Source organism: Netta rufina (genome assembly GCF_964035555.1).
Source record: "Netta rufina genome assembly, chromosome: 9".
Taxonomy (NCBI): domain Eukaryota; kingdom Metazoa; phylum Chordata; class Aves; order Anseriformes; family Anatidae; genus Netta; species Netta rufina.
The window spans coordinates 16,619,269-16,644,243 of NC_140132.1; the positions used below are offsets into that span (position 1 = coordinate 16,619,269).

At 68.4% G+C, this 24,975-nt stretch overlaps 1 protein-coding gene across 4 annotated transcripts; it reads left to right on the top strand.

Annotated features, from left to right (window-relative positions):
* Positions 1 to 2,587: 2,587 nt before the first annotated feature.
* Positions 2,588 to 24,397, top strand: TNK2 (tyrosine kinase non receptor 2). Of its 4 annotated transcripts, none has more exons than XM_084292323.1 (17): positions 2,588 to 3,012; positions 5,114 to 5,263; positions 13,094 to 13,271; positions 13,444 to 13,514; positions 14,367 to 14,579; positions 14,703 to 14,855; positions 15,065 to 15,342; positions 15,467 to 15,593; positions 15,712 to 15,858; positions 16,076 to 16,170; positions 18,859 to 19,053; positions 20,583 to 20,674; positions 21,236 to 21,280; positions 22,051 to 23,402; positions 23,811 to 23,906; positions 24,028 to 24,155; positions 24,257 to 24,397. In XM_084292323.1, exons 3-17 carry the CDS (start codon positions 13,109 to 13,111, stop codon positions 24,261 to 24,263), a joined length of 3,162 nt encoding a protein of 1,053 aa, XP_084148449.1. In that variant the 5' UTR covers positions 2,588 to 3,012; positions 5,114 to 5,263; positions 13,094 to 13,108; the 3' UTR covers positions 24,264 to 24,397. The 4 variants fall into 4 exon arrangements, with proteins under 4 accessions (XP_084148449.1, XP_084148448.1, XP_084148446.1 ...); XM_084292322.1 differs by lacking the exons at positions 2,588 to 3,012; positions 5,114 to 5,263 and adding an exon at positions 11,408 to 11,946 and having other exon boundaries at positions 22,051 to 22,238; positions 22,323 to 23,402; XM_084292320.1 differs by lacking the exons at positions 2,588 to 3,012; positions 5,114 to 5,263 and adding an exon at positions 11,408 to 11,946.
* The last annotated feature ends 578 nt before the right edge of the window (positions 24,398 to 24,975 follow it).

Consider the following 24,975-nt stretch of genomic DNA (forward strand, 5'->3'; position numbering starts at 1 on the left):
CACCCAGGGAAGATAACCCAAAGACTGCATAACGCCCCATCTGGTCTCCTTACTCGGCACCCCCGCGAGTGCTGCAGCATTGAGAAATGGCTCAGGACTGGTACTTCAGACCTTGCTGTGCTGGGGCCTCTTGCGAAATCGAGTCTCTTGCTGGCCAAACACTGTTTGGCTGATGCCATTTTTGCAGGGTGGCTCTTGTTTGGCACTGAGATATTTATTTGTTTATTTATTTATCAGTGACAGTGTTCACTATAAATGGTGTGGTTTTTTTATAGAAGATAATTATCGGAAGCAGTGCCTTCCATAATTATGACAGTTATACTGTCGTTTTTGAATAAAGCAGCATCTGCTATTACAATCAAACATGATACTGGAACTTTGCATTTAACATAATCTAAACAAGCCCCCCCACCTACTTTAATCTTATAATTTTATTTTATTTTTTTTTAAATAGCAGTTAAATTTTCTGTGGCTTAAATGCCCCTCTGGAAGAAACGTGATGGTGCAAACCTGGTAGCAAGCCTCCGGGTTGCACTTCGGAACAATCCTTGAAATGCTGAAAACCTGGGTGGAAACTCAAATGCTGCAAATTTGGTTTCCCTGAGTTGCCTCTGCCTCTCTGGGCTTAGGACTCCCTCTTCTCCCCCCTTTCTGGCAGCTTTTCTCCCCACAAGGGGGCACAGCTTCCTTCCTGGCCGGGGCGGAGGGGCAGAGGCACCCTGAGCAGGGCTCATTGTGTAGCTCTTGCTCCACCCACTGCAGCACACACAAAGTACCTTGGATTAGGCATTGTCCCAATTTTCAATGGCAGCTTCCTGCAAACTTCCAGTACCTTATGTATCATGAAACCTAACTGACATTATCGGAGGCAGTGTCTTCCATAATGTGTAAAGAACAAGGTAGTTTTTGCCTACCACAGTGTTATATCGGAGGCAGTGACCTCCATATGTTGCACTATGGGTGTACGTAATTATCGGGGACAGTGTTTCCCATAATTGTTTTATGCTTATCATGCAATGTCATCTGCAAAGCTGGATGGTTAGTATCTAACATGGATTAACTTCCCGCAGTCATTTCTTTCACTCTCCTGTGGTGATGCGAATACAAACCTCGGCCTGTTATGTACTTCTCTAGACTCTACCTTCTCTCTAAGCTGAGCTTTCTCATAGCTGTGCTGTCCTGAAGTGACGTCCTGCCCTCGGTCCTGAGACTGGTGTTTGAATGTTAGTGGAAGCTAGGCTAGGTAGATCGTGTGCTCTGTGATTTAGTAAACTTCCTTCCAAAGACTTGGTGAACTCGTGCTAGGTCAGCGTACTACTGAGAGGAAGAACTCAGCCTGCTTTGGCAGTCCAAAATTTAATGGACACGGTGGGTTTTCATCGGTCTTTCTGGAAGCCTTAGGTCCAGGCTTGTGCAACTCCTACCTCTTCTTTAAGTATCCTGCATGTGTGTAGCGCTCTCTGTCTTAAGGTTTTTTAGTATCACTTCTCCACGTGGCAGCTACGAGCTGCTGCCTACGAGTCTTCACCGCAGCATTTGTGTGCGTTTTGATAGCAAGTTTAATCGTGTGCTTTGTAACCTGCAGAGGATGATTAAAGCCTGGCTGGGGGGAGCTGCCGTGGCTCCTGGGGTGCCGATACCCCCTCCTCAGCCCTGGCGGCGGACGTGGTGTGGGGTATAACGCCTGTTTGTAGGCTACCTGCTGTCTGCTTGAATAAAGTTGTAAAGCTTCAACACTCAACGCCTCTCGTGAGTTCTTGCCAAGCCATCGGGCTGTTGCGGACACCGGTGAGCTTCAACTTTCACCGAGCCCCCCTGGGCTTTTAGGGGCTGTCTTCCCCTCTCCCTCGTGCCCTTGTCACAGCGTCCCCCAAAAAGTGACACCAGGACTCCTCCAGGAGCCCTGACCCTGCTTGGGGTGCCCGAGTTTCTCCTTCCTCCCCATGCTACCCCATGTCCGTCTGTCCGTCCCTCCTCACCCCCCTAACCCCCCCCCTTTCCCCTTACGTAAAAGCCGGGGACGCGGCTCCTTTAAGAGCGCGGCCGGGCGGGAGCGCGCCGCCCCGGGAGCGCGCCCCGGCTGCGGGGAGCGCGCACCGCGGCGGGGTAAGGGGCGGAGGAGGAGGAGGAAGCCGCGGCGGGGCTGCGGCACCGGGAAACGAGCACCGGAGCCGAGCCCCCAGCGTGCGGGGCCGGGGGGCGCCGCCTGCACCATCCGGGAGCCGGGGGTGGCGGAGGGCGGGGGGCTGAGCCCGGGGGTGGAGGAAGGCGGCGGCGTGGCCCCGGGGGTGCAGGAGGCGGGGGGCTTGGCGCAGGGGGTGCAAGAAGCGGGGCTGGGAGCCCGGGGACAGGAGCTGGTGACCGGAGGGAGGGCACCGGAGGGCGGCGGCGGTGGCGAGGCCGGGCGGCCGGGGCAGTGGCAGCGGGTGCTGCTGGGGGTGCGCGCCGGGCTGCAGGAGCGCGGAGACCGCCCGGTGCCCACCGTGGGCACCAAGCCCCCGCCGGGCTTGCTGCGCCCCCGCGAGCAGCTGGGGGCTCCCCGGGGACGCCCGAGCCCCGGCGAGCCTCGGGTGGGCGTGAGGAGGGCGAGGGGGGCCGAAGGGGGCAGCCCCGGGGTTAGGAGGGTCCGCGCGGGTGTGCGCGGGGTGCAGGAGCGCGGCCCCAAAGCGCGGCAGGAGCAGGGCCCGAGCCGCAGGGCGCAGCAGGAGCGCGGAGCCCGCAGGGACAGCGGCAGCCCCCCGGGGCGAGCCCGCTGGTGGGTGCGCAGGGGGCGGCAGGAGGAAGGGGAGGCGCTGCGCGGGGTGCAGGAGGAAGGGGAGCGCTACCGCGGGGAGCAGGAGCAGCCCCCCGGCACGTGGCCCCCGCGACGCCGCCAGGCCAGGGTGTGAAGGCGGAGACCCCGCCGAGCGCGCCCCTCGCCATGCCGCCCGCCCGCGGCCCTCCTCGCCCCGCCGACACCGCCACGCCGGCACCGGACACCCGGCGAGGGATGCCACGGCCGTGAGCACCGAGGTAAGGGGCGACGCGGGCACCGGGACCGCTGGCGGAGGTGGTGCGGTGCTGGCACCGTGCCCTGCAGCACTGCAGGCATCCCGGCACCAGGGATGCTCGCCCTCCGTCCCCCTGCTCCCCTCTGCTGAGGTTTGGTGTTTGAACCCGCAGCGGAAGCCGGGGGAAGGATTCCTTTTTCTTTTTTTTTTTTCCCTTTTGCTCTGCTCTTCCTCCTCCCCGGGCTGAACAGAGGACCCTTGTCCTCCGGGCACAGCCCCGCGTCTCGGGGGCGTCGCGCTGCTGCCAGCGCTGGGAGCAGCACAGAGACCCTCCGCGTCCCCGTCACATCCGCCTCTGGCCGCGTCGGGGCAGGTTTTTCTCACCGAAGCGCTCAGGACGCTTTCTTTTGCTCACTTTTTTCTCGCTTGCTCTAAAAGTTAACTCTGGCGATGCGCGCTTGGCAGCCTCAGCACCGATCCTTCCCCAGCAGGAGGAACCCTGCTCTGCTGCCATCCTCTCGCAGCTGCTCCTCCAGATCTGTTCGGAGCCTCCCAATTTACCCACAGCCTTCATCTCGACCCCGTACCCCTCACCCCTCTGGCTGGGGGAGTTGCAGCAACCCCGGGCACGGGGCAGGGACCCTGCCCGCAGCTGCCACCGAGGCTCCCGCATGCCCCGGGCCGGGGAAGCGCCAGGGCCGGGCTGTCTGGGCAGGGCAGGCCGAGGCAGAGCCCGGCGCTGCCGCTTCCCCACGCGCTCGCCTCCGTGGTGCCGCCCCGGCACGGCCTCTCCCCCTGCCCCGCGTTCCCTGGGCTGCCGCGGCGGCGGCGCGCCGCCCTGCGCCGTGGGTGCCCTCGTGGTGCCGGGTCCCTGCACCCAAACCCTCACTGGAAAATTGGCAAAGCTCACCAGGTTTTGGGATTTGCTAAAATTGTGACCTGAGCGCAGGGTGTGCGCACAAGGAGGAGGGTGGGATAGGGGGGCTGCTCCTCCAGGATCCTTTTCAGGGAGCCCCTGAGCAGGTAAAACCCCATCCCGCTCGCCAGCCCGACCCAACCCCTGCCTGGGGGCGCGGGCGGGGGCGCCCCAGCGGGATTTGGGGCTGCGCAACCAGTTAGCAGCCCCTTGAGCCACCCCGGGCCTCGTTAGCCCGGTGTTCATTAGCGCGGGGCGTGGTGCCGGTGGGGCATGGTGGGAACCACGGCTGGGCTGCGGGGCCGCCGGTGGTGCCCGGTTCTGTGCCACTGCCCCGGGCAGGGTGCAGGGGTGGCAGCCGTGACTCAGCTCCCCTGGGGCTTGGGGGGCACAACGGGGGAGCGGCTTCACCCCATGCACCTGGGCTGTAGGGCCAGGGGGGAGCTTCCCAGGAAGCTTCACCCCACGGCACTGGGGCGCTGCAGCTGCTAGGGATGGAGGAGGAGGAGAGCCGGGGGGGCTGCAGCGCCCGGGGTGGGGGCAGCGGGGCCTCCTGCACCAGTACCACCAGTTCCTGCAGGAGTGGGTGAGACCGTGCGGCTCCTGCACCATGCAAAAGGGTCCCTTGGGTGCCCTGTCCCCCGTGGGGTGCCCCCCCTGCAGCCACGCTCCGGCTCTCAGCTCGCTGCATGGGCTGAGCAGCCCCAGGGGGCACTGCCCGTGCTGCAGCCTGGCCAATTAGGCTGCCTTCAATTAGCGCTAATGACTTGCAGATGCGCAGTGGTCTGGCCAGGGCACCGCTCTGCTCCAAACCACCGTCCCTTCCCAGCGCTGGGTGCTGGGGCAGGTCGGGGGTTCCTGGACATTCCTGCCCAGCACCCAGGGGTGCTGAGCCCCTCTCCCTCCCCGTGGCCCCGTTAAGCTCCTTCAGAGGGGAGCAGGAGCCCGGCCACGGGTGCAGGGTGACACTTCCAGCTCTGATCTGGCCCCTGACACCGGCTGGACAGATCCCCCCCGTGCACGAGGCTGGTGCTCCACGGCCAGCGTACCCATGGGTGCTGCCATGCCAGCCCCAGGTGCGCATTTTGGGGGGCTCCCATCAGACCCCGGGTTTGGTTTTCCACCCCCACAGGGTTTGGGGCAGGCGACGGGTGTGGGATCAGCAGGATCCCATCCATCCTGACCTCTCCTTCCTGCTTGGCCCCAGGGGACCCTGCGGCCAGCGCGAGCGGAGCCCTGCCATGGCTGCGCGGGCGAAGCCCTGACGCCGTCCTGCGTCACCGCCGGGCTCGCGGGGACACTGGGACACGGAGCAGCCCTGCCAGGGGACCCCAGCAGCACGGCCGCCCCGGCCCAGGTAGGATGAGCACGGGGGCTGTTGGGCACGGTCCAGCTTCGCGTTGGGGTGCTGGGTTGTGAGGGGGTGTCCCTCTGAGTGCTCGGTGGCACCAAGCCCAGTGCCCTCTCGTGGCAATGCCGGGCTCAGCCGTGCGCTCTGCCAACACCGCCCTGGGCACGGGGCCCGGAGGGGGAGCTGGGGGGGTGCTGTGCTCGGGGTGCCCATGGGAATGCAGTCACTGCATGCGTCTTCGCCCTTTTATCCAGCTTGCACCCCTCTCCTGCTTTTTCATGCCGAAGCAGGGTTGGTTTGTCCCTTAACCCAGCCCGGTGCTTGCCCTGCCTGGTGACAAATGGAGATGGGGACGAGATGGGGGTCGGCCAGGGGGTTGTGTGTGCCCCCTGCCCCTCTCCATGCGCCCTGGGCAGCACGGCGTGCACCTGGCCCCGTTATTTCCCCCATCATCCCTGGGGATGTGTTGTGGATCGGGCCGGATCCTGCTGCAGATGCAGAGATGGGGATCAGCCCCTCAGGTGCAATGGGCTAGTGTGGCTCTGTGTGGGCTCGTGGCCCAGCCGGGCAGGCTGCTAGCCACGCTGGGAGCCCAGCATGCCCTCAGCCCGCCCCGGGGCTGCCTGTGCCGCCACCGCTCGCCATACGGCAGGGATTTAGCAGAGGAAAGAGGCTTAGGGAGAGGATTGGGGTTGCGCCGGGCTTTGTCAGGGCGGGGGGGCACCGTTGGGTGCGGCTGCTCCCAGGCAGGATCCAAGGGACAATCGCTGCCTGGAGAGCAGGGGATGCACAGGGGCAGGATCCAACCATGGCATCGGGCTCTGGTGGCACGGAGAGCGCAGCATTGGGGCACCTGGCACCCTGTCCTTGCCGGCCACCCCCGCCGCGGGTGTCACCGTCCCGCCGTGCCGGCTGCTCGGGACGCCCCAGTGAGCTGTGTCGGGTGCCGGAGGCGAAACGCACGCCGGTATGGGGGCTCCTCGCCGAGATGTGGAGGGCACCGGGTGGGCGGCACAGCAGCGGGAGGTCCCCGGGGAGCGCGGGCAGGATGCTGCTGGCAGCTCCGCTGGCATCCTTTTGCCTTTGCCGCGCCGTGCTCTGTGTGTGTGTGTGTGTGGGTTCGCACGTGTGTGCGCGCACGCCTGCGCCGGAGCAGCCGGCCCGGGGAGTGTTGTCAGTGCAATTTGGGGCCGCCCCTGGGCCCCGCCAGGGCTGAGCGAGCCAGCCCGGGGCGCCGCGGCCGTGCCGCTGCCGGTGACATCACTTCCAGGTGACACTGCCACCAGGAAGGTGGCAGGCGGGGTGGCGGGGCCCCGGCACGGCCAGACGGGATGGCGAGCGGGGCGATGCGCTGCGGGTGAGCGGGGACCCTATTTCGGGGAAGAGGGTGGGCGCAGGGCAGGGTGCTGCTGCGTGCACCCCAGGGATGCTCAGAGGGATGCAGGGACAAACTGAGATGCTGGTTTGCCTGGAGGGCTTGGGGAGCTCTGGTGTCCCTGCGGTGGGAGGGACGCCCTGTGGTCACCGTGGCTGTCACCACCCCGGGGGCTTTGGTGGCCGTGGTTTTGGTGGGAATCATGGGCGTCATGCTCTCCGCCTCGCTCCGGAGACCTCACGCTTTGGGTTTTGGCTGAGCTGGCACCTGAGGCTCTGTGGGGCTGGGATTGGCACCGTTTCGGTCCCCAGCACAGCACCCCAAGGCTCGTGCCACCCACCCCGTGTCACCTGGGGCTGGCGGGGATGCGCGGGGTGACCCTGCGGGGATGGGACACGGACCCCCAACTGCACCGGCCGAATGTCGGGGTGGGATGGGGATGGGGTGGGACACGGACACGGGCGCTGTGTGGCCGGGGGGCCGGTGGCATGCATAGCACGTGCGTCAGTCACCGGCCCGCGGCGTGCCAGCACGGTGACGCCGGCGGGCCGCGCGCGGGGGCGGCTGGCTGCTCCCACGCCCCGCGCCCGCGGGCTCGGCTCGGCGGCTGAGCTCACCTCTGTGGTATGGCAGGAGGAGCCGCCGACAGCCTGCCCGGGGCGCAGCCCACCCACCCCTACAGCCCCCCGGGGTCGGTGCCCCTCTGGGATGTGGGGTGTGGTGGGAGCCGGGGTGGTGCGGGGTGGTGTTGGGGGGGGCCCAGTGTCACCTCCACCAAGGTCAGGCTGGGGTTTGGATGCGTGGGGGGGGGGGAAGGGGAGAATAATGGGAGGGTGTGGGGGGTCATTGGGGAGAGATGGGGGTGTATAGGAGCGTTTCTGGGGGTTGGGATGGGGCATCATGCCCTGTGGTGTTGGCACCAGGAGCGTTTTGGTCCCCGAGGCTGTGCGATGCCGCCGAGCACAGGCAGGTGCAGGGGGGGCTGCAGGGCCCCCGCCTTCTGCCTCCTCCCATGCTCGCAGCTCTGCCAGGGGGGGCTCAGCCCCCGTCCAGCCAGGCGGTGTCAGGGCACGGGGGCAGCTCCGAGGGGCCGCTGACAGCTCCCCCGTGCGGGTTCCCCATCTCCCCGTGCAGGGGGTGGCTTCCGGAGAGCTGCATGCAGACACCTCACCCAGGAGACCCCCAGCACCGTGATAAGGGTGGCGAGAGGCTTGGAGGCAGGATAAATCCTCCCAGCACATCCCCCCCCCAACCCCAAAACCCCGTCGTGCTGGGGCCTGGCCTCTCTCCCTACCCTGCCGAGCTCGCGCCCGCGCGGCCCCGCTGCCGGCTCGCTGCGGAGCAGCCATCTTCCCCCAGCATCCCTTCCCCCTCCGCCGGCACACCGCACCGGGGTGCCCGCAGCGGGAGGGATGCCGGGGAGGATGCTGCGCTCCCCACCTCCCCTCGCCCCCCGGGGGCCCCCCGCATCGGGGCTCGCTGCCCCCGTCCCCACCCCGCTTGCCGCAGAGCCGCAGCCGCCGGGCGCTGCTCCCCGCTGCTCCCCAACGCTGGGCTGGGGGGAGAAGGGGGCCGCCAGCGCGGGCGGCGATGCCACCACCACCGCTGCCACCTCCTCCTCGCTCGGGTGCCGGGGGGGACAGCGGGCACGCAGGCAGCGGAGCCGGGAGGAAGGCGGCGATGCCAGGGCTCGGGGTGAGGACGGGTGCCCAAAGGGCTGCCCTTTTCTTTTCTCCTTTTTTTCTTTTTTTTTTTTTTTTTTTTCTCCCCCTCCCCTCTGCATCCATCAGCCCTCCCTCCTTCCCCTCCATCACCGCGGTCACCTTCACCCTCTCGCTGTTTTCCGGAACTGCAGCAACTTTCTGCCATGTGATCCCACGCCCGGCTCCAGCCCTCGCCGCCCCCAGGCAGGCGCGGGCGTCTCCGCAGAGCCCCCCGCTCGCTGCCACCGCCGCCGCCCCAGCCATGGGCGAGAGATGCGACTACCAGCGCCTGAGCAGCGCCGAGGAGGAGGAGGAGATGCTCGCCCCCCTGCCCCACAGCCTCTCGGACAGCACCGGGCTGCGAGCCCCGCGGCCGGGCGGTGGGCGCCACGGGCGGCCCCCCCAGCAGGACGTCACCCTGGGCATGCCGTGCCGGCGGGTCAGTGCCGGGGGGGGAGCCGTGGGGAAGCGGTGGCACGTGTGTCCCCGAGAGGTGCTGGGTCCTGCTGGGCCGTGGGGTGCGTGGGGGGCTCGTGGCGATGCTCCCCTGCATGGCTTCTCCGCGTCGGGGCCCTGCGGGGGTGGCATGGGGACGGCACCCGCCCCGCATGGCTGCGCCCCTGTCCTGAGCCACGAGCGGGGTGGCTGCTCCTGCCTGCTGGGGAAACTGAGGCACGGATGGGGGCAGGAATGTCGTTGCTGGGGGGGAAAAAGGGGACAGTGCTGGGATGGGGACCCATGTGTCCCCGCAGTGGCACGTGTTGTCCCCTCCCGGTGCAGCTCGGGGCACGGCAGGAGCTTGGCTCAGCCGGCGCTGGCACAGGTCTGGGGATAGAGGGGCTGCCGCAGGGCGGGCACGGTGCCCGGCGTGGGCGGCTGGAGGCCAGGCTGGTGGCTGTCCACGCTGGCAGGGACCCGTGTCCCCCGCCCTGGGTGACACTGGGCAAACTGGGAGTCGCCCCTGCGCCCCCAGAAAGGCGGCTGGCAGGTGCCTTGGTGCCTCTCACCTGCCGTGCCTCAGTTTCCCCAGCTGAGAGCGAGGGGTGGGGGGTGCATGGATGCTGGGGAAGGGCCCGGCGTGGGGACAGGATCTGTGCACCCCGGGCACCTCCTGCTCGGGGGAGGTGGAAAACGGGGGGTGGACGTATGGATGATGTGTGCACGGGGGTGTAGGTGGCGTGGGCATCGCTGGGGGGGCAGCAAGCTGCGTGTAACCGGTCTGCGTGGGGGTGCAAGGAGCACGTTGGTGCGTGGGCACCTGTGGGTGCCGACGGAGATGTCGGGGTGCCGTCACGGGCGGCGCTGAGCGTGGGAGGCAGACGGGGTGCGTTTGCACCCCCGCGCGCCGCCTCGGGAGGGCGTGCACGGCGTGTGCGATGCGCCGGTGGCTGCGTGGCTGGCGGGGGCGAGCCGGCTGCCAGCGGGCAGACGTGACCTGTGTGTGTGCCACGGGTGGGTGCCCGTGGGCGCACGGTGCCCGTGGGCACGACGGGTGTGTGCGCAGGGGGAGCACCGGGGGCTTTGCTGCAGGGCTCGGGGTGTTTGCGCACGTGCACCCGGGCACATCAGGAGCTGCGGGGAGCGTGGTGGTGGTGATGGAGAGGGGGGGGACATGCAGAGGTGCTGTGTTTGGGCGCCGTTAGCACGCGTGCCAGGGGGTGGTGGTGGTGGTGCGGTTGCGGCCGTGCACGTGTCGGGGTGTGTGCGTGGTGCGTGTGGTTGCAGGAGCGCGCGTGTGTGGTCCTGGGCTGCACGTGAGAGCCGGCACCGCCTGCGCATCTGGGTGTGCGCACGTAGGGAGCATCCCCCGAGCTGCAGGTTGGGCTATGGGGGGGGCGTTTTCCCCAGCTGCGCTGTGCTACCCGGCCCCGTGCACCCCGCGCCGTGGCTCTGTGCGGTATCCCGGGTTTTGGGGGGCTGCTGTCCGCGTCCCACAGCCTCTGGGGATGGTGATCCCACACCCTGCTGGGGTGCTGGCACAGGGATCGCCGTCACGCTCCGTTCACCGGTCTCAGAGGTTGCAGTGCTGCCCCTGCCAGGCGCCCTCGCTGTGCAGGATCAGGCCCCGCCTGCTGCACTGCGCTGACCTGAGCAGCCCTGCCTGGGGTTTTGGGGTGCTGGAGGCAGCACGGATGCTTCCCCCGGCTGCTGGGGGCTGTGCACAAGCGTGGGGCAGGGAACACCCTACATCCCTGGGGAGCTGGCGCGTGGCAGAGCTTGGTGCCGAGGGCACCGTGCCCGGCTGTGCCCGCTCAATGGGGCCGTTGTGCCGGGTACAGCCGGGATCCCGGCGGTGGGAGCCACCGTGGATACCCCTCCAGCACCACGAGGGCTCCCCGCCTGCCTCATCCCCTTCCTGGCCACCTCGGCACAGCCACGGCTGCGGCAGGGGTCCAGCACTGGAGATTTTTTGGGGGGGGGAGCACAGCAGGAGAATGCCCTGGGTCTTTCCTCTCTCACGCCGCGGCTGCCGGCACCGCCAGCTGTTCTCCCGGGGGAGCTCGCGGGCGGACAACGCACCCGTGTTCGGGTGCCAGCCCTTGGCCCCGGCCCCATCAGGGACAGGAGCCAGCCCCGGGACACCGGTGGTCGCGGAGGGACCCGTGCCCACCTCCCCCAGCACCCCGCAGAGCCTGGCACCCGCAGGGCAGGCAGCGTGCCCGCCGGCCCTGTGTGCCCACGGGGGTGACGGCGGCAGCGGCACGGTGCCCGTCACCCTGGCGTCGTGCCTGCCGCCTCCTTTTGGGAGCGCAGGGCCGGATGTCTCCCCTCCCTCCTCGCTTCCTTTTTTTTTTTTTTTTTTTTGGGGGGGGGAAACTGAGGCCCGGGAACGTTTCCCAAGGCCGGAGCGAGGTTTCCATGGCAATGGGAGCCGGGGGTCCGGTCTCCCAGGCGGTGCAGCTGCCGGAGCGCCCGCTGAACAAGAGAGAAAGCAGCACATTGATCGGAGCCCGGCCCCCTGGGCTCGCGGCCCAACGCCTGGCCAACGCGCAGCTAAAATAAACCCTCCTGGGACAGGGGCTGCGCGGGCAGCCGGGCCGGGACGGCGCTCGATGCCCGGCTGCCGGCCGAGGGGGGAGCCTCACGGAAAGCCAGGAGCGAGCCCACGGCCGCTGCTCGGAAAACGCCAACGCCACGGCTCCGCTCCGGCCCCGGCACGATTGCGTTCGGGAAGGGGAGGGCAGCACGGCTGGGAAGGAGAGGCTGGAGAGAGCACGAAGGAAGGAGGAGGAGGAGGAGGATTGGGACAGCCCCACGTCCTGCCGCCAGCCCCGGCGCTGCGGGGATGCCCTGAGCCCCCTGCTCGCACCGGGGGATTTATGGGGTGGCCGTGCCCGGCTGGCAACGCGCGGCACGGGGGCCAGCAGGAGGCCGTCACCCACCGGGCTGTGACCCCCATGACTCCTCCGCGGGTCCCCCAACTCCGCTGATCGCTCGGTGCCCCGGTGACACCGTCACCAAGCAGGGGACGTGCGGGTGGCCGCGGTGCCCCGGGCGAGGCTGGCTCCAGGGACGAGGCCGCCTGCCCCGGTGGCCGGCCAAACAGGATGCGACGCTTCGAGACGCTGCGCCGCTCCTTCCCCTTCCTCGCCCGCTTCCGCGTCTACCGAGTAAGTGGCCGTCACCCCCCCAGCCCGGTGCCCACGGGCAGGGGACCCCCGGGGGGGGGGGGACCTGTCCGTGCTGGGAGCCGCCGGCTCCTCGTGCCGCGGGTGCCCCCGTGCGCCCCGTGCCCGGCCGCCTGCCGCGCCCGCCGTATTTTTAGCCCCGTGCCGAGGGTTGGGATCGCGGTGACGCGGACCCGAGAGCGCAGGGAGGGGGGTGAAGGGGCTCAGGGGGGGTGATGTCTAATCCTGGGGGAGAAAAGAGGATGGAGGGGGCTGACCGGGGGGTTTCCCACGTCCCCTCCGGCTCTCGGGGGCGGGGGGCAGAGCCGGGTCCCTTCCTGGAACCGCTGCGACCTCGGGCAGGGGCGCGATGCAGCGAGGGGTGCGTTTTGGGGGAGGATGTGGAGATCCCTGCTGGGAGCTGGCCCCGTGCCTCGTGCAGCTGCAGGGGGCGATGCTGGCAGCACCGGGATGCTGCTTGCACCCCGTCCTCGTCCCCCACTCATGGCTCTGTGTCCCCCCTCTGTCCCTTCCCCGAGGCTGCCAGCACGGGGCCACCACCCCATGGCATATCCATAGGTCTGTGCCCTGTCCTAGCCCTGCTGGGGGTGCGGGGACACGAGGGGACACCGAGGCAGTGCTGTGGGGGCTGTCCCTGCTGGGGACAGCAGCCACCTCCGCTGCCAGCCACTCCAGCTGGGCACCCAAAGCCTGGCAGGCAGTGTGTGGGGTGCCCCCTGTGCGTGTGTGGTGCCAGGGCGCAGGGCATCCCTTACAAGGCGCTGGGTTGTGGCGTTCCCCTTGCATGGGGCTGGAATCAGGGACATCCGTGCTGTGCCTCAGGGTCTGACCCGTCTCCATCCCTGGTTTCAGCGGGGCTGTGGGCACGATGGGGCAGAAATGGGGTCCCTGCCCTTCCCTGGGGGTCCTGCTGATGGGGAGAGGAGCTCGCATCTCTCCTGCCCCCCCCCACAGGGAGCTGGGGCCGGGCTCTGCAGGAGACGAATCCCTGCTGGCACAGGGAGCAGCCCCAGCTCTCTTACCCCATTTTGGGCAGCGGGTGCCTGGCTCTGGCGGGACAAGGGACAGACCCCTGGGGGCGGCGGGGCGCAGGGCAGGGTCCCCGCTAACCAGGCGCGGTGTCCGGCAGAAGCTGAGCTGTAGCATGCAGTCGGAGGAGGGCACGGACTGGCTGCTGGAGCTGCTCACCGAGCTGCAGCTGCAGCAGTACTTCCTGCGCATCCGGGACGAGCTCAACGTCACCCGCCTCTCCCACTTCGAGTACGTCAAAAATGAGGACCTGGAGAAGATCGGCATGGGGCGCCCCGGTGCGTTACACCCCCCCCCTAAACCCTGAGATCCCCCTCACCCCGTTTGGCTGCACCCCGTTTTTTTTTGGGGGGAGCCCAGAGGGACGCGTGGTCCCGAGGGATGGAGAGGGTTTTTTTTTTTTTTGGGGGAGGGGACCCCCGTGTTGGTGACGGTCCCCCTGTGCTGCAGGCCAGCGGCGGCTGTGGGAGGCGGTGAAGCGGAGGAAAGCCATGTGCAAGAGGAAATCCTGGATGAGCAAGGTACGGCCGGGACAGGGGCAGGGAGGGCGTGATGGGGAAACTGAGGCACGCCGGAGGAATGGGGCTGCCTCGGCCCCGTGCAAGGAGCTGGTGGCTGTGCGCCCCTCTGCCACCTCCTTCCCTCTCGGTGCCCGTCTCTCCCAGTGCCCCAGGGTGATGGGGCCAGCCCTGTCCCCCCCAGTGCTGGCAGGGATTGGGACAAAACCCCCACCGTGCGTCCTGCTGTGGCATCACCCTGCCCGGCCCCGCACGGGTTGCCTCCCAGCTAGGGCCAGCGGTCGGGAAATTCATTCCCCTCGCGTGATTTGCCTCCTTTTTTTCCAGGAAACTCATTCAGGGCTAATTAGTAGCAGAGCCTCAGCCGGCTCCGTGGGCAGCATCCCCAATCTCCATCCCCCTGCCCGCCCCAGTGCCCCGCAGCGCCGAGGCAGGGGACCCCGGGGTGCGCAGCTGGGGACGTGCCCCATGGGGGTGCTGCCCCCCGGGCACCTCGCGCCCCCAAAACGCCCGTGTGCTCGCCAGCTGGGCGCTGGGTCGTGGCCTCTCCCTTTCGTGACTCATCTGGGCCGAGCCGGGGCCGGGATGGGCTTTTAATAGAAGGCGACTCAGCCTCGAGCCGGGCCGAGAAATGCCACCTCCCACCCCGGCCACATGCCTGCCCCGGCCCCCGCGCAGGTGCCAGCATCCCCAGCTGTGCACCGGGGCTGGGACGGACCCCATCCCTTCCGATATCACCCTTATGGGAAGGGGAAACCGAGGCGAGCCGTGCCCACCAGCGGGCAGGAAGATTTGGGGTCCCCCCCCCGCGTGTCTCCGCGCCCCCCACATCCCACCCCTCTCTGCGCCCCGCAGGTGTTCAGCGGCAAGCGCCCCGACTCGGAGCTGCCCCCCCAGCCCCACAGCACCTTCCGCAAGCCGCCCACGCCGCCCCCCCCGGACACGGGGGGCCAGCACTCGCTCACCTGCCTGATCCGGGAGCGGGATTTGTCTCTCTTCGAGAAGCTGGGCGATGGCTCCTTCGGCGTCGTGCGCCGCGGGGAGTGGTGCACGCCCGCCGGCAAGACGGTGAGGGGCCGTGCGCCCACGCTGCTGCTGCTCGTGGTGTAGGAGACCCCCCCCCCCGGGAAGGTGTCCTGCCCGGTCCCGTGGCTGTATCGGGTTTATTTGGGTTTTGTTGTTTGGCTGTAGCTCAACGTGGCCGTGAAGTGCCTCAAGACGGACGTGCTGAGCCAGCCGGAGGTGCTGGATGATTTCATCCGCGAGGTGAACGCCATGCACTCCCTGGACCACAAGAACCTCATCCGCCTCTACGGCGTGGTGCTCTCCCACCCCATGAAGATGGTGAGTCCGTGGGGTTAGCGGGACGGACCCCATCCCGTGGATGCTGCCACCGCCGAGCCCCACGAGGCGGCGATCCCACCCTACAGGGCACCGTGCCCCGAGTCCTCCACCAGCACCCCCAGGACTGGGGACGTTAACGGGGCTGGAAAGCAGCCCCAAATGCCTTGTCCCTGGCCTGACCACCCCGCTGTCCCCTCCCCGTGGCCCAGGTGACGGAGCTGGCCCCGCTGGGCTCCCTCCTGGACCGCCTGCGGAAGAACCAGGGCCACTTCCTCATCTCCACGCTGTGCCAGTACGCCATCCAGGTGGCCAAGGGCATGGCCTACCTGGAGTCCAAGCGCTTCATCCACCGCGACCTGGCCGCCCGCAACATCCTGCTGGCCTCCAACGAGCAGGTCAAGATCGGGGACTTCGGGCTCATGCGGGCCCTGCCCAAAAACGACGACCACTACGTGATGCAGGAGCACCGCAAGGTGCCCTTCGCCTGGTGAGCCTGGGGAGCCCCGGGCAGCACCCCAGGGTGCTGACACCCAGGGTGGAGGAGCCAGGGAGGCGCCGCTCATCCCCTCCCGGTGCTCACGTCCCTCCTGATGCTCGTGTCCTTCGCTCAGGTGTGCGCCCGAGAGCCTCAAGACGCGCACCTTCTCCCACGCCAGCGACACCTGGATGTTCGGGGTGACGCTCTGGGAGATGTTCACCTACGGGCAGGAGCCCTGGATCGGCCTCAACGGCAGCCAGGTGGGTGCACACGGTGCCCGTGGGGCCGGCACCCCCACCCACAGCACCCACAGCACCCACAGCACCCACAGCACCCGCTGGGACCCGGCACCCCGTAACGGCGCTGCCTGCCCCGCAGATCCTGCACAAGATCGACAAGGAGGGCGAGCGGCTGCCGCGGCCCGAGGACTGTCCCCAGGACGTCTACAACGTCATGCTGCAGTGCTGGGCGCACAAACCCGAGGACCGGCCGACCTTCGTGGCCCTGCGGGACTTCCTGATGGAGGTAGGGGGGTGGGAGAGATGGGAGGAGAGCAGGGGGTCCTTGGTGCCCCCATCCCATCAGCTGGAGCGCAGGCAGAGTTGTAGGGTACCCGAGTGGGTGACTCGGTCTCATGCCCATTACCAGGGCTCCCCTGACCCCAAAGTGGGGGATATGGGGTTGCTGCGTCCCCATGTGCCCACGTCCCAATGTGCTCACCCCGTCCCCGTCCCCCCCCCAGGCCCAGCCCACCGACATGAGGGCCCTGCAGGACTTCGAGGAGCCCGACAAGCTGCACATCCAGATGAACGATATCATCACCGTCATCGAGGGCAGGTATTGCACGGCTGGGGGAGGGCACGTGCCAGCCTGCAGGGGGACGGGGGACCCCAAAAACCGGCGTGGGGATTTGGAGGGGCTCTACACCCCCTCCGGCACACCCGGCTGCGCACCCCACGGGCGGGCAGCCCCCTCGGTGGGGACATGGTGGCAGGGGCCACGGGGCCACCGCCGTGCCCACGGGCAGCGTGGCTCTTCCCCGTGCCGCCCGGCCCCGCTGACTCACCCCGCTGCACTTGTTGCTTTGCCCCGGCCTTGCCCCGGGTGCACGCAGCGGGGCCGCTCCCTGCTGATAGTGGCGGGGCCGTGCCACCGTCACCGCGGGGGCACCGGGCGCTCCGTGCCACCACCGTGGCCTCTGCCTGCGCCGCGGGCTGCGCTCTCCGCCTCCTCTGATCCTTCTTATGCCCTCGTTCCTCCCCACATCAGGGGTCCCAGGACCCCGTGTGTCAGGCTGGGGGGGACTTTTTGTCCCTAAGGGACAGGTATTGTCACCCTCGAGGGTTCCTGCCCCGCTCCAGCCCTATTGTGCCGCTCGGGGACGGCGAGGGGACACCCCCAAAAGTGTCCCTTCCTGGTGGCACGCAGCGCTCCAGCACCCCGGCTGGCCCCGTAGCAGCGGGGAGGCGAGGGGAAAGGAGCTGCTTTCCCTCTCCCCCCCTCCCCGGGGGCCAGCTCCCTGCCTTTAGTCATGGCCCGGAGGTGAATCAGGCCGGATTTGTGTGTCTGGAGGGACCAGCTTTCTCCCCGGGCTGCCGATGACTCTTGCCCAGGGTCTGGCGGTGGCGGCGGTGGTTTAATTGCAGGGAGGGGAGGGAGGGGAGGGGAAGGGAAGGGAAACGGCGTCGGCGGAGCGAGGGAGGGAGGGAAGGAGCGGCGGAGGGCGGCGCGGCCGTGCCAGAGCGCGCACATCGTCCCCGGTGCATCACGGGCGGGCTGGGGGCCCCGCTGCCGCCGCCACCACCACCACCACTCGCCCCGGCTGCGCTCGCCCCAGGTGAACCACACGGGTTGGGACGCGGCGGGGAGGGACGCTGGCGGGGTGCCCTGGCCCCGCTGCTGGTGCCGGGAGCCACGGGGTGCAGGAGGAGCTGGGGCGCAGCCTCTCCTGCCTCAGTTTCCCCAGGCGGGCACGGTTTGGGGGGGTGCGGGGAGGGGTAATGGGGGTCGCAGCGGGTGCCGGCGCTGCGGGGTGCCCCAATGGGATCACCGAGCCTGAGCCCCCCGTGCCTCAGTTTCCCCTGAGGTGGCCGCCCCCCTCGCTGGGCGCTGGGGAAGAAGGGTGGGGGGCTCCTGGGGGGGCCGCATCCGTCGCCGGCGAGGCCGCCCGGGGCGGTGTAAACACCCCCCACCCCTTTTTTCAAGCCCCTGCGTGCCGTTTGAAGCGGCGCCGGGCGTGCGTACGTGTGTGTGGGCAGGGGAAGGGGCCCCCGGCTCCGTGCGGGACCTACCTGAAAGCCCCGAGCGCACAGCTCGGCCGCGGGGTGGGGAACATGGAGTGGGGGGGGGGGGGAGCCCATTTTTGGGGTGGGAAACGGAGACAATTTGTGCCGGGGGTCTGAGCAGCAGGGCTGGGGGCGCGCAGAGGGGACCAGCTCGGCCTCAGCATCCCTCCGGGGCGCTGCTGCGAGCGGGGGAGACCTCCCAGGGTGGGGGGCCCGGCCCCCGACCCCCTTTTACCCCCATTCCCGGCACGCTGCGGGCGAGGGAGGGTGCCCGGTGCTGGCTGGGCTCGGGCTCAGCCTCTCCGAGGGGTCTCGGGGCTGAGTAATGGGGCTGGCTGGCGGCGAGCAGGGAAGGTAAACAGGAAAAGGGCTGAGCTAGTGGCCGCCAGTGACTCACAGGTGACTCCAGGAAACCGCGGGGCCCGTGCCAGCCTGGCCGAGCTGGCAGCGCGGGCGGCAGTGCCACCCTGAGCACGGACAGCGGGCAGCCCCCCGGGGTCCCCCGGCACGGGGCAGGGGGGACGTGGTGGGTGCGGGATGGGGACAGGCTGGGGGTGCTGCTCGGGGTGCCCTCCTGGGGTCTCCTCGTTGTGTTTGTCCCTTGCTGAGCAGGGACAAACTCTGCCACTGCCCTGTCCCACCCTGGTGGTGGCCGTGTCCCCCCCCAGGCTGCTCCCACCCTGGGGGGCTCACGGCTCAGGTCCCCCTGCCAGTAGGGTCACCCCACGCAGGGCTCCCCCATAACGTAGGAAAGAAGCAAGGGAGACCCCAAAACCTCTGCGTCCCTCACCGTCCCAAAACCTCTGTGTCCCCTCAATTCCCCCCATGGGGACTGGGATATTTGGGGTCGGACAGCAGCACCCCAGCTGCTTGGTCCCGTTGCTCGTGCTGCCCCCAGTGGCGTGGGACACGGCTGTCACCCCACAGCTCCCGCGTGTCCTGCGCCACCCAGGGCTCCGAAGGGGCACGTCCTTTGGGGAGCTCCGTTCCTCACCCCCCAAATCCCCAGCGGGTCGGATCCTGACCCCTTCCCGGGGCACGGGGTGGGGGGCAGAGCACGCTGTGGGTGTGCAGGGTTAGGATCCCGGGCACCCTCCCCGGCTGTGCCACCGCCTGCCTGAGTCACTTTGCCTCCTCCCGTGTCACCAGGGTTGGGGACGTGCCCCGCTCCCAGCGCCCCCCCCGGGGGTCTCGCCGCCCTCCCACGCCGTCCCTAACGCAGGTCCTTTTTGTTCCTCAGGGCCGAGAATTACTGGTGGCGGGGTCAGAATAAGCGGACCCTAAAAGTGGGCCAGTTCCCCCGAAACACGGTGACCTCGGTGGCGGGGCTGTCGGCCCACGACATCAGCCAGCCGCTTAAAAACAGCTTCATCCACACAGGCCATGGAGACACCAACCCGCAGCAGTGCTGGGGGTTTCCCGATAAAATTGATGAGTAAGAAAATTTTCTGTCTTCTCTGCACCCCCCTGCCTCCCTCCCTGCCTTGATGGGAGTCAGCCACTGCTTGGCTTTCCTCCTTTTCTTTTTTTTAAAAAAAAAACAAAAAAAAAAAACTCCTCTTCCTCCCTGGTGTGCTGGGGCTGGTGGCTCTGGGCAGGGTCCCCGCAGCTTGACTAACTCCCTCGCCTCTTCTCACTAATGGGGTCGGGCGCTGCATGGTGGGGAGCTCGGGGGCCGTGGTGGAGCTGTGCTGGTGGGGCTGCTCGTCATGGGGTGTGGGGCCAGGCTGGGCACGGAGCCCCTTGCCCCAGCCCCGTGGCCCCTCGGTGCTTCGCAGCACCCCTGCTGCAGGGGGACGGGGGAAACGTCCCCCCACAGAGGTGGCCGCCAACGTTTTTGGGGTGTCTCGGGGCATCGTGTGCTTGGAGGGGTGTTGGTGTGAGCTTTTAACAGCGTGAGTCCTCTTAAAAAGCAAAATATATATATATATATATAAAAAAAAAAGGGGCTGGGCATCATGCAGCGTGTCCTGGCAGGAGCTGGGCACCAAGACCCCGCAGCGCCCAGGAAGCGGTGGGCAGGGTGCGCTGGCTCGCTGCGGGGTCACGGCGGCTCCCTGCCAGCGTTGGGGCTGGGGGGGCTGTGGGAGGGCTGTCTGGGGGGTGCAGGCTACGATTCCAAAGCCTGGAAAGCTCCCGCTGGGCCGAGCCAGCTCCCGCGCCCACCTCACCACATCCCATGGGATGGCGACCCCCGTGGCCATCCGGCACCCCGACCCTATACAGCCAAGCTGGCGCTCCTCATCCCATTCTGCCCCCTCCCTATCCCCACGGGGCCGTGTCCCGGTGGCCTCCCCGGAGCATTTGGGTGCCGCGCGTGCGCCGAGGCGCCTCGTGCCCCGGCAGGCCTCCCCGCGCCCCGCTGCGTGGGCACGCGCCCTGGGTACGTGCCGTCCGCGCCGCGGAGAACGCACCGAGCCCGGCACACGCCCAGGCCTCGGGGCTCCGCCGGCTCCCTGCCCCACCACGCCTGGCTTGCGACGGCTCGCCCGGGCCTCCCGCCGCGCTGCTCCCGCCGTGCCCCGGGCGCGCGGCACCCCCGAGCACCCCGCTGCGGCACCGCGGCTCTCCGTGCCTCGTGCGCGTGGCACGTCGTGCACCGAGGGGTTCCCGGAGGCAGGGAGGGGATGGGGGGCACATGGAGAGCAGCAGGGGGCTGCGCCCTGGAGGTAAAAACCTCTCGGGGTGCATCCCCGGGCAGCCAGCAGGCATGGGGATGGTGCTCGCGGCGGGATTTGGGTCTCCCTGCAGGGCACAGGGCTTGGGGAGGGGCTGTGGGGTTTTTCCCACGTCCCCATCCCGTTGCAAGGGGCAGGTTTTCCTCCTCTCGCCCCCCAGCAGCCCCTCACCGTAGGCGGGGGTGTGCCGAACGTGCGCCCGAGCACGTGCTGCGAGCGTGGGGAGTGCGGGGGCCCCGCACGGCGCCCCGCTGAGCCCCCGCGGCGCTCTGCTCTCTCCCCGCAGGCTGTACCTGGGAAATCCCATGGACCCTCCTGACATTTTAGGTGTCGACCTGACTGCTGCCAGACCCACCCAGCTCCCCGGAAGGGCTAAAAGTAAGCGGCTTTCCCCCCCTCGCACCCCCTGCCTCCAGCCCGTCGGCTGCGCAAAGTCCCTTCTCTCCGCGCCGGGAGCTGTGCCCTTTCACCTGGGTGACGGGCAGGGTCTGTCACCCCTCCGCTCTGTCTCTCTGCTGCCACTTGCTTGCTGCAGCCCCGGGTGGCAGGGAGCCGGGCTGAGGGCGCGTGCCAGCGGTGTGGGCGGCTCTGCCCAGCCCCGCCAGGCTGGACTCTGCCCCGCTGGCCTTCGGCCGGGCCCCTCGTCCCCTCCCGGGGCAGGGCTCCCCGCTGCGGGGGCGATCAGCTCGGCGCAGTCGGAGCCGCGACGTCCCCGGCCAGCGAGGGAGGTCGGGCACAGCACCAGTGCCACCGACCCCCTAAATCTGCAATCCGGGGGGAGCTGGGGGGCCGCCCACCAGCATCTGCTCCCATCCAGCAGCGGCTGGAGGGGGGCACGCAGCATGCACCGCGCCCCCGCTGCCGACCGCCCCGGCTGCCGCTTGCTCCCCGCGCTCCCCCTGCGCCTCCCCTGCTCTCGGGCTCTCTCTTCTCCTGCAGGGCAGCCGCCTCCGCGCCCGCCTCAGCCTTCAATCCTGCTTACGAGTAAGTCGGGCTGTTCTGGGAGCCCCACTCGTGCCCCCCCCCCTCTCTTTTTTCTTAGCTCCTTTCTTCCAAGGTACTCGGGGCGTGCTGTGCGCTTCTCTCCCGGGGCAGCCCCCGGTCCTCTCCGGCGCGCACGGGCACCGCCGGGCACCCGCGGGTGACAGCGCGGCTCTGCTCCCCGCGGAGGAACGCGTCCCCAGCCCTCCAAACCCAGGGCAGGCGTCCCCGGGGAGATGGTGCCGCCCCTGCTGCCTGCCCCTGGGCGTCTCCAGGCTTGTCCCCCTCCTCGCACATCTTCCCTGGAGGGACCGGCGGGGACTAATCGCTCCGAGGGGCCACCCGCCACCGGTACTGACCCGGGTGCCGCTGGACCGGGCATGGCTGCAGCGTGGCATGCGCTGGGGTGGCCGTGGAGCAAGGGGGAGACAGGGCAGGGGCCCAGGGGGTGGGGAAGGGCAGGGATTAGGGTGTAGGGGCACTGCCCTTCCCCAATCCCCGTCCACCCCGTGAACCCTGCCCCGGGAAGGCGAGCATCTCCGTGGCCAAGGTGGGAGTGGGGCAAGGGGGCGTGGAGTGGTGGAGCTGAGGCTGCCGTGCCGTGGGTTTGGGGGAGCTTTCGAGATGCTGGGGTCTCGCCGTGGCTTGGGGAAGGAGGGCAGTTGGGATCCGGAGTCATTCCCAAGGAGGGTTGTCCTCACCTGGGGGCAGGAGCTGGGGATTTTTTGGGGTGACGCCACGGGACCCTCACCGCCTTCTCCGTTGCGTCCTAGAGCCCTCCTACGACCCGGTCAGCGAGGAGGACGAGGGCCTGTCGTCTGGCTTCCGAAAACTCTGCCTGAAGAAGCCAGGCCCGGGGAAAGGTCTGCGGCTGGCCAAGCCCTCTGCCCGCGTGCCGGGCACCAAGGTGGGCGAGCGGCAACCCGGCCGGCCACCCAACGAGGGACCGGGCAGCGGCGAGGTGACCCTCATCGACTTCGGGGAGGAGGTGCCCCCCGCCAGCCCCTCGCCCCTGGGGGAGCTGACGGCCCCCTCCCTCGCCAAGCTGGCCATGGAGGCCTTCTCCCTGCTGGACAAGACCCCCCCGCAGAGCCCCACGCGAGCCCTGCCCCGACCCCTCCACCCCACGCCGGTGGTGGACTGGGACTCCCGGCCCTTGCCCCCGCCGCCCGCCTACGACGACGTGGCGCAGGACGAGGACGACTTCGAGGTGTGCTCCATCAACAGCCCCCCCGGGCGGCGGGGCAGCCGTGCCGGGCTGCCCAGGGCGCGGGAGCGGGGCGAGACCAACTACGGCTTCGTGGACGAGGGCGAGCGGGCGGCGGGGCTGGAGGACAACCTCTTCCTGCCCCCCAAGGAGGCCAAGCAGCCCAGCCTGACGCAGACCACCGAGATCTTCGAGGAGCTGCAGCAGGAGTGCATGAAGAGGTTCAACGTGCCCCGGGGGCCGGCCGCCTGCCCGGCAGACGACAAACCCCAAATCCCACCCCGCGTCCCCATCCCGCCCCGGCCCCTGCGCCGCAACGAGCCCGGGCGCTGGTCGGGGGAGCTGTCCCCGGCCTCGGGGGGCGAGGAGGACCGGCCACCCCAGATCCCCCCCCGGGACCCGCTGTCGCAGCCCACCTCGAGGACGCCCAGCCCCATGGCCCTGCAGGTGGGCTCCCCCCAGCAGCGCGGCGCCCTCTGCTCCTGCCTCTCCACCTCTCCGGGGAAGCCCATGCCCACCACGCAGAGCTTCGCCCTCGACCCCAAATACGCCACCCCCAAGGTGATCCAGGCGCAGGGCAAGGACTGCTCCAAGGGGCCCTGCATCCTGCCCATCGTGAAGGACGGGCAGAAGGTCAGCAGCACCCACTACTACCTGCTGCCCGAGCGCCCTGCCTACCTGGACAAGTACGAGAAGTTTTTCAAGGAGGCCAAAAGCCCCGAGGAGGCACCGGCGTCCCGCGTGGTCACCACGGCCACCGTCCGGCCCATGGTGCAGCAGCAGCCGGACTACAAGGCCAACTTCTCCTCCAACAACAGCAACCTGGGGCCCAAGTGCCTGGTGAAAGCCTCCTGCAGCCTCCAGAAGATTGTCTACGACGGGCCGGATGGCTACCGCCCCTCCGAGAAGATCCGGCTGGTAGGTGGCTTCCCCCCGGGGGTGGCTTTTGGCCAGGTGGCCGTGGGCTCGTTGTGTCCCTTGGGCGACAGCCATCCCTACCCCGTGCCCAGTCCCCGAGGGGGTGGCTGTGAGGGGTCCCCAGATGTGCATAAAGCATCTCCAAAATGGGGATTGGGGAGACTTTGAACCCAAAGTAGCCCTACACACTGTTTGGCCACATGGATGGGGAGGAAGGTGGCCATCCCTGCTGGGCACAGGGAGGTGGCCGGGGATCTGTGTCCTAGCACAGGAGGCAGAAATCCCACCTTGACTGGTGCCGGTGCCCAGCTGGGGACAGAGCTACAGGGTGGGGGGACATCCCCAGTGTTCCCCTGACCCCTCCCAGCTCCTTGCTGGTGGCACGGGGTGACCGTCAGCCTCCCCCAGGTGCAGGACATGGTGCACGGCGTCACCACCGAGGAGTGCCAGGCGGCCCTGCAGAACCACGGCTGGAACGTCCAACGGGCCATCCAGTACCTGAAGGTACGGCACGGCACGGCACGGCACGGCATGGCACGCCGCGGCCCCCACGCCAGCTCCCGCGGGGGTGGGAGCGCCCCTGCCACCCCCTCCCTCCCCGTCCTCGCGCCCTGTCCCCTTGCAGGTGGAGCAGCTCTTCTGCCTGGGGCTGAAGTCCCGCGTGGAGTGCCACCGGGTGCTGGAGATGTTCGACTGGAACCTGGCGCAGGCCAGCTCCCACCTCCTCGACCCCTGCGGCTCCTCCCGGCAGAAGTAAGTGCATTTCGGGGTGGCTTTTTAGGGCTTCTCCCACGCCACGGTGCCCTTGCGCTTCCAGCCTCGTCCCCTTTTCCTCATCTCACCTCCCCTCGCAGGCGGTGACAGCGGGGACCCGGCGAGCTGCGTTGGATCCGGAGCAGGCGCCCGGCTGCGGGGCCAGCACGCCGTGCCCACCCCCAGCCACACCACCCGCTGCTGGACTCTGGACTGAGCCCCACCTGGGGGACGGGGGCGCCCCAAAAAGGGGTCTGGGAAGGCCCCCGGCCCCTGCGCCGGGCTGCCTGCGCCCTGGCTTGAGAGATGAGCTCCGTCCCCTGGCCTGTTGTTGAGTTGTTTTTTTTTTTTTTTTTGTAAAGAGAAATGTAATTTTAATATATATATATTATATATATATATTATATATATATATAAAATATTCTATGGAGAGGAGGAGGGTGCCTGTGCCCGTCTCCTGGCTTCCTCCCTGCCAGCACACGGGGACCAGGGTGTCCCTGAGCCCTCCGCAGAGGGTGCTCCGGTGGCACCCCATGGGGGGACCCCCACGGCACGACCCCGTTTCCCCCCCTTTTCCCCTCCCCGTGGTTCCAGCCGCCCCCGCGCCCCGCGGCAGATGTGCCGGGAGCCTGCTCGTGACTCATGCCCGGGCAGGGAGCGGCGAGCCCTGCGTCGCCCCCACCCACGCGAGGGGCATTGTGCAACCGGGTGGCACCGCCAAGCCGCAGCCAGGTGCCGGGGAGGTGGGTGGGTGGGTGGGGGGGGGGCTGGCACCCCGCAAGCCCCGGGTGCTGCTGCTCATGCAGCCCTAATATGCCTC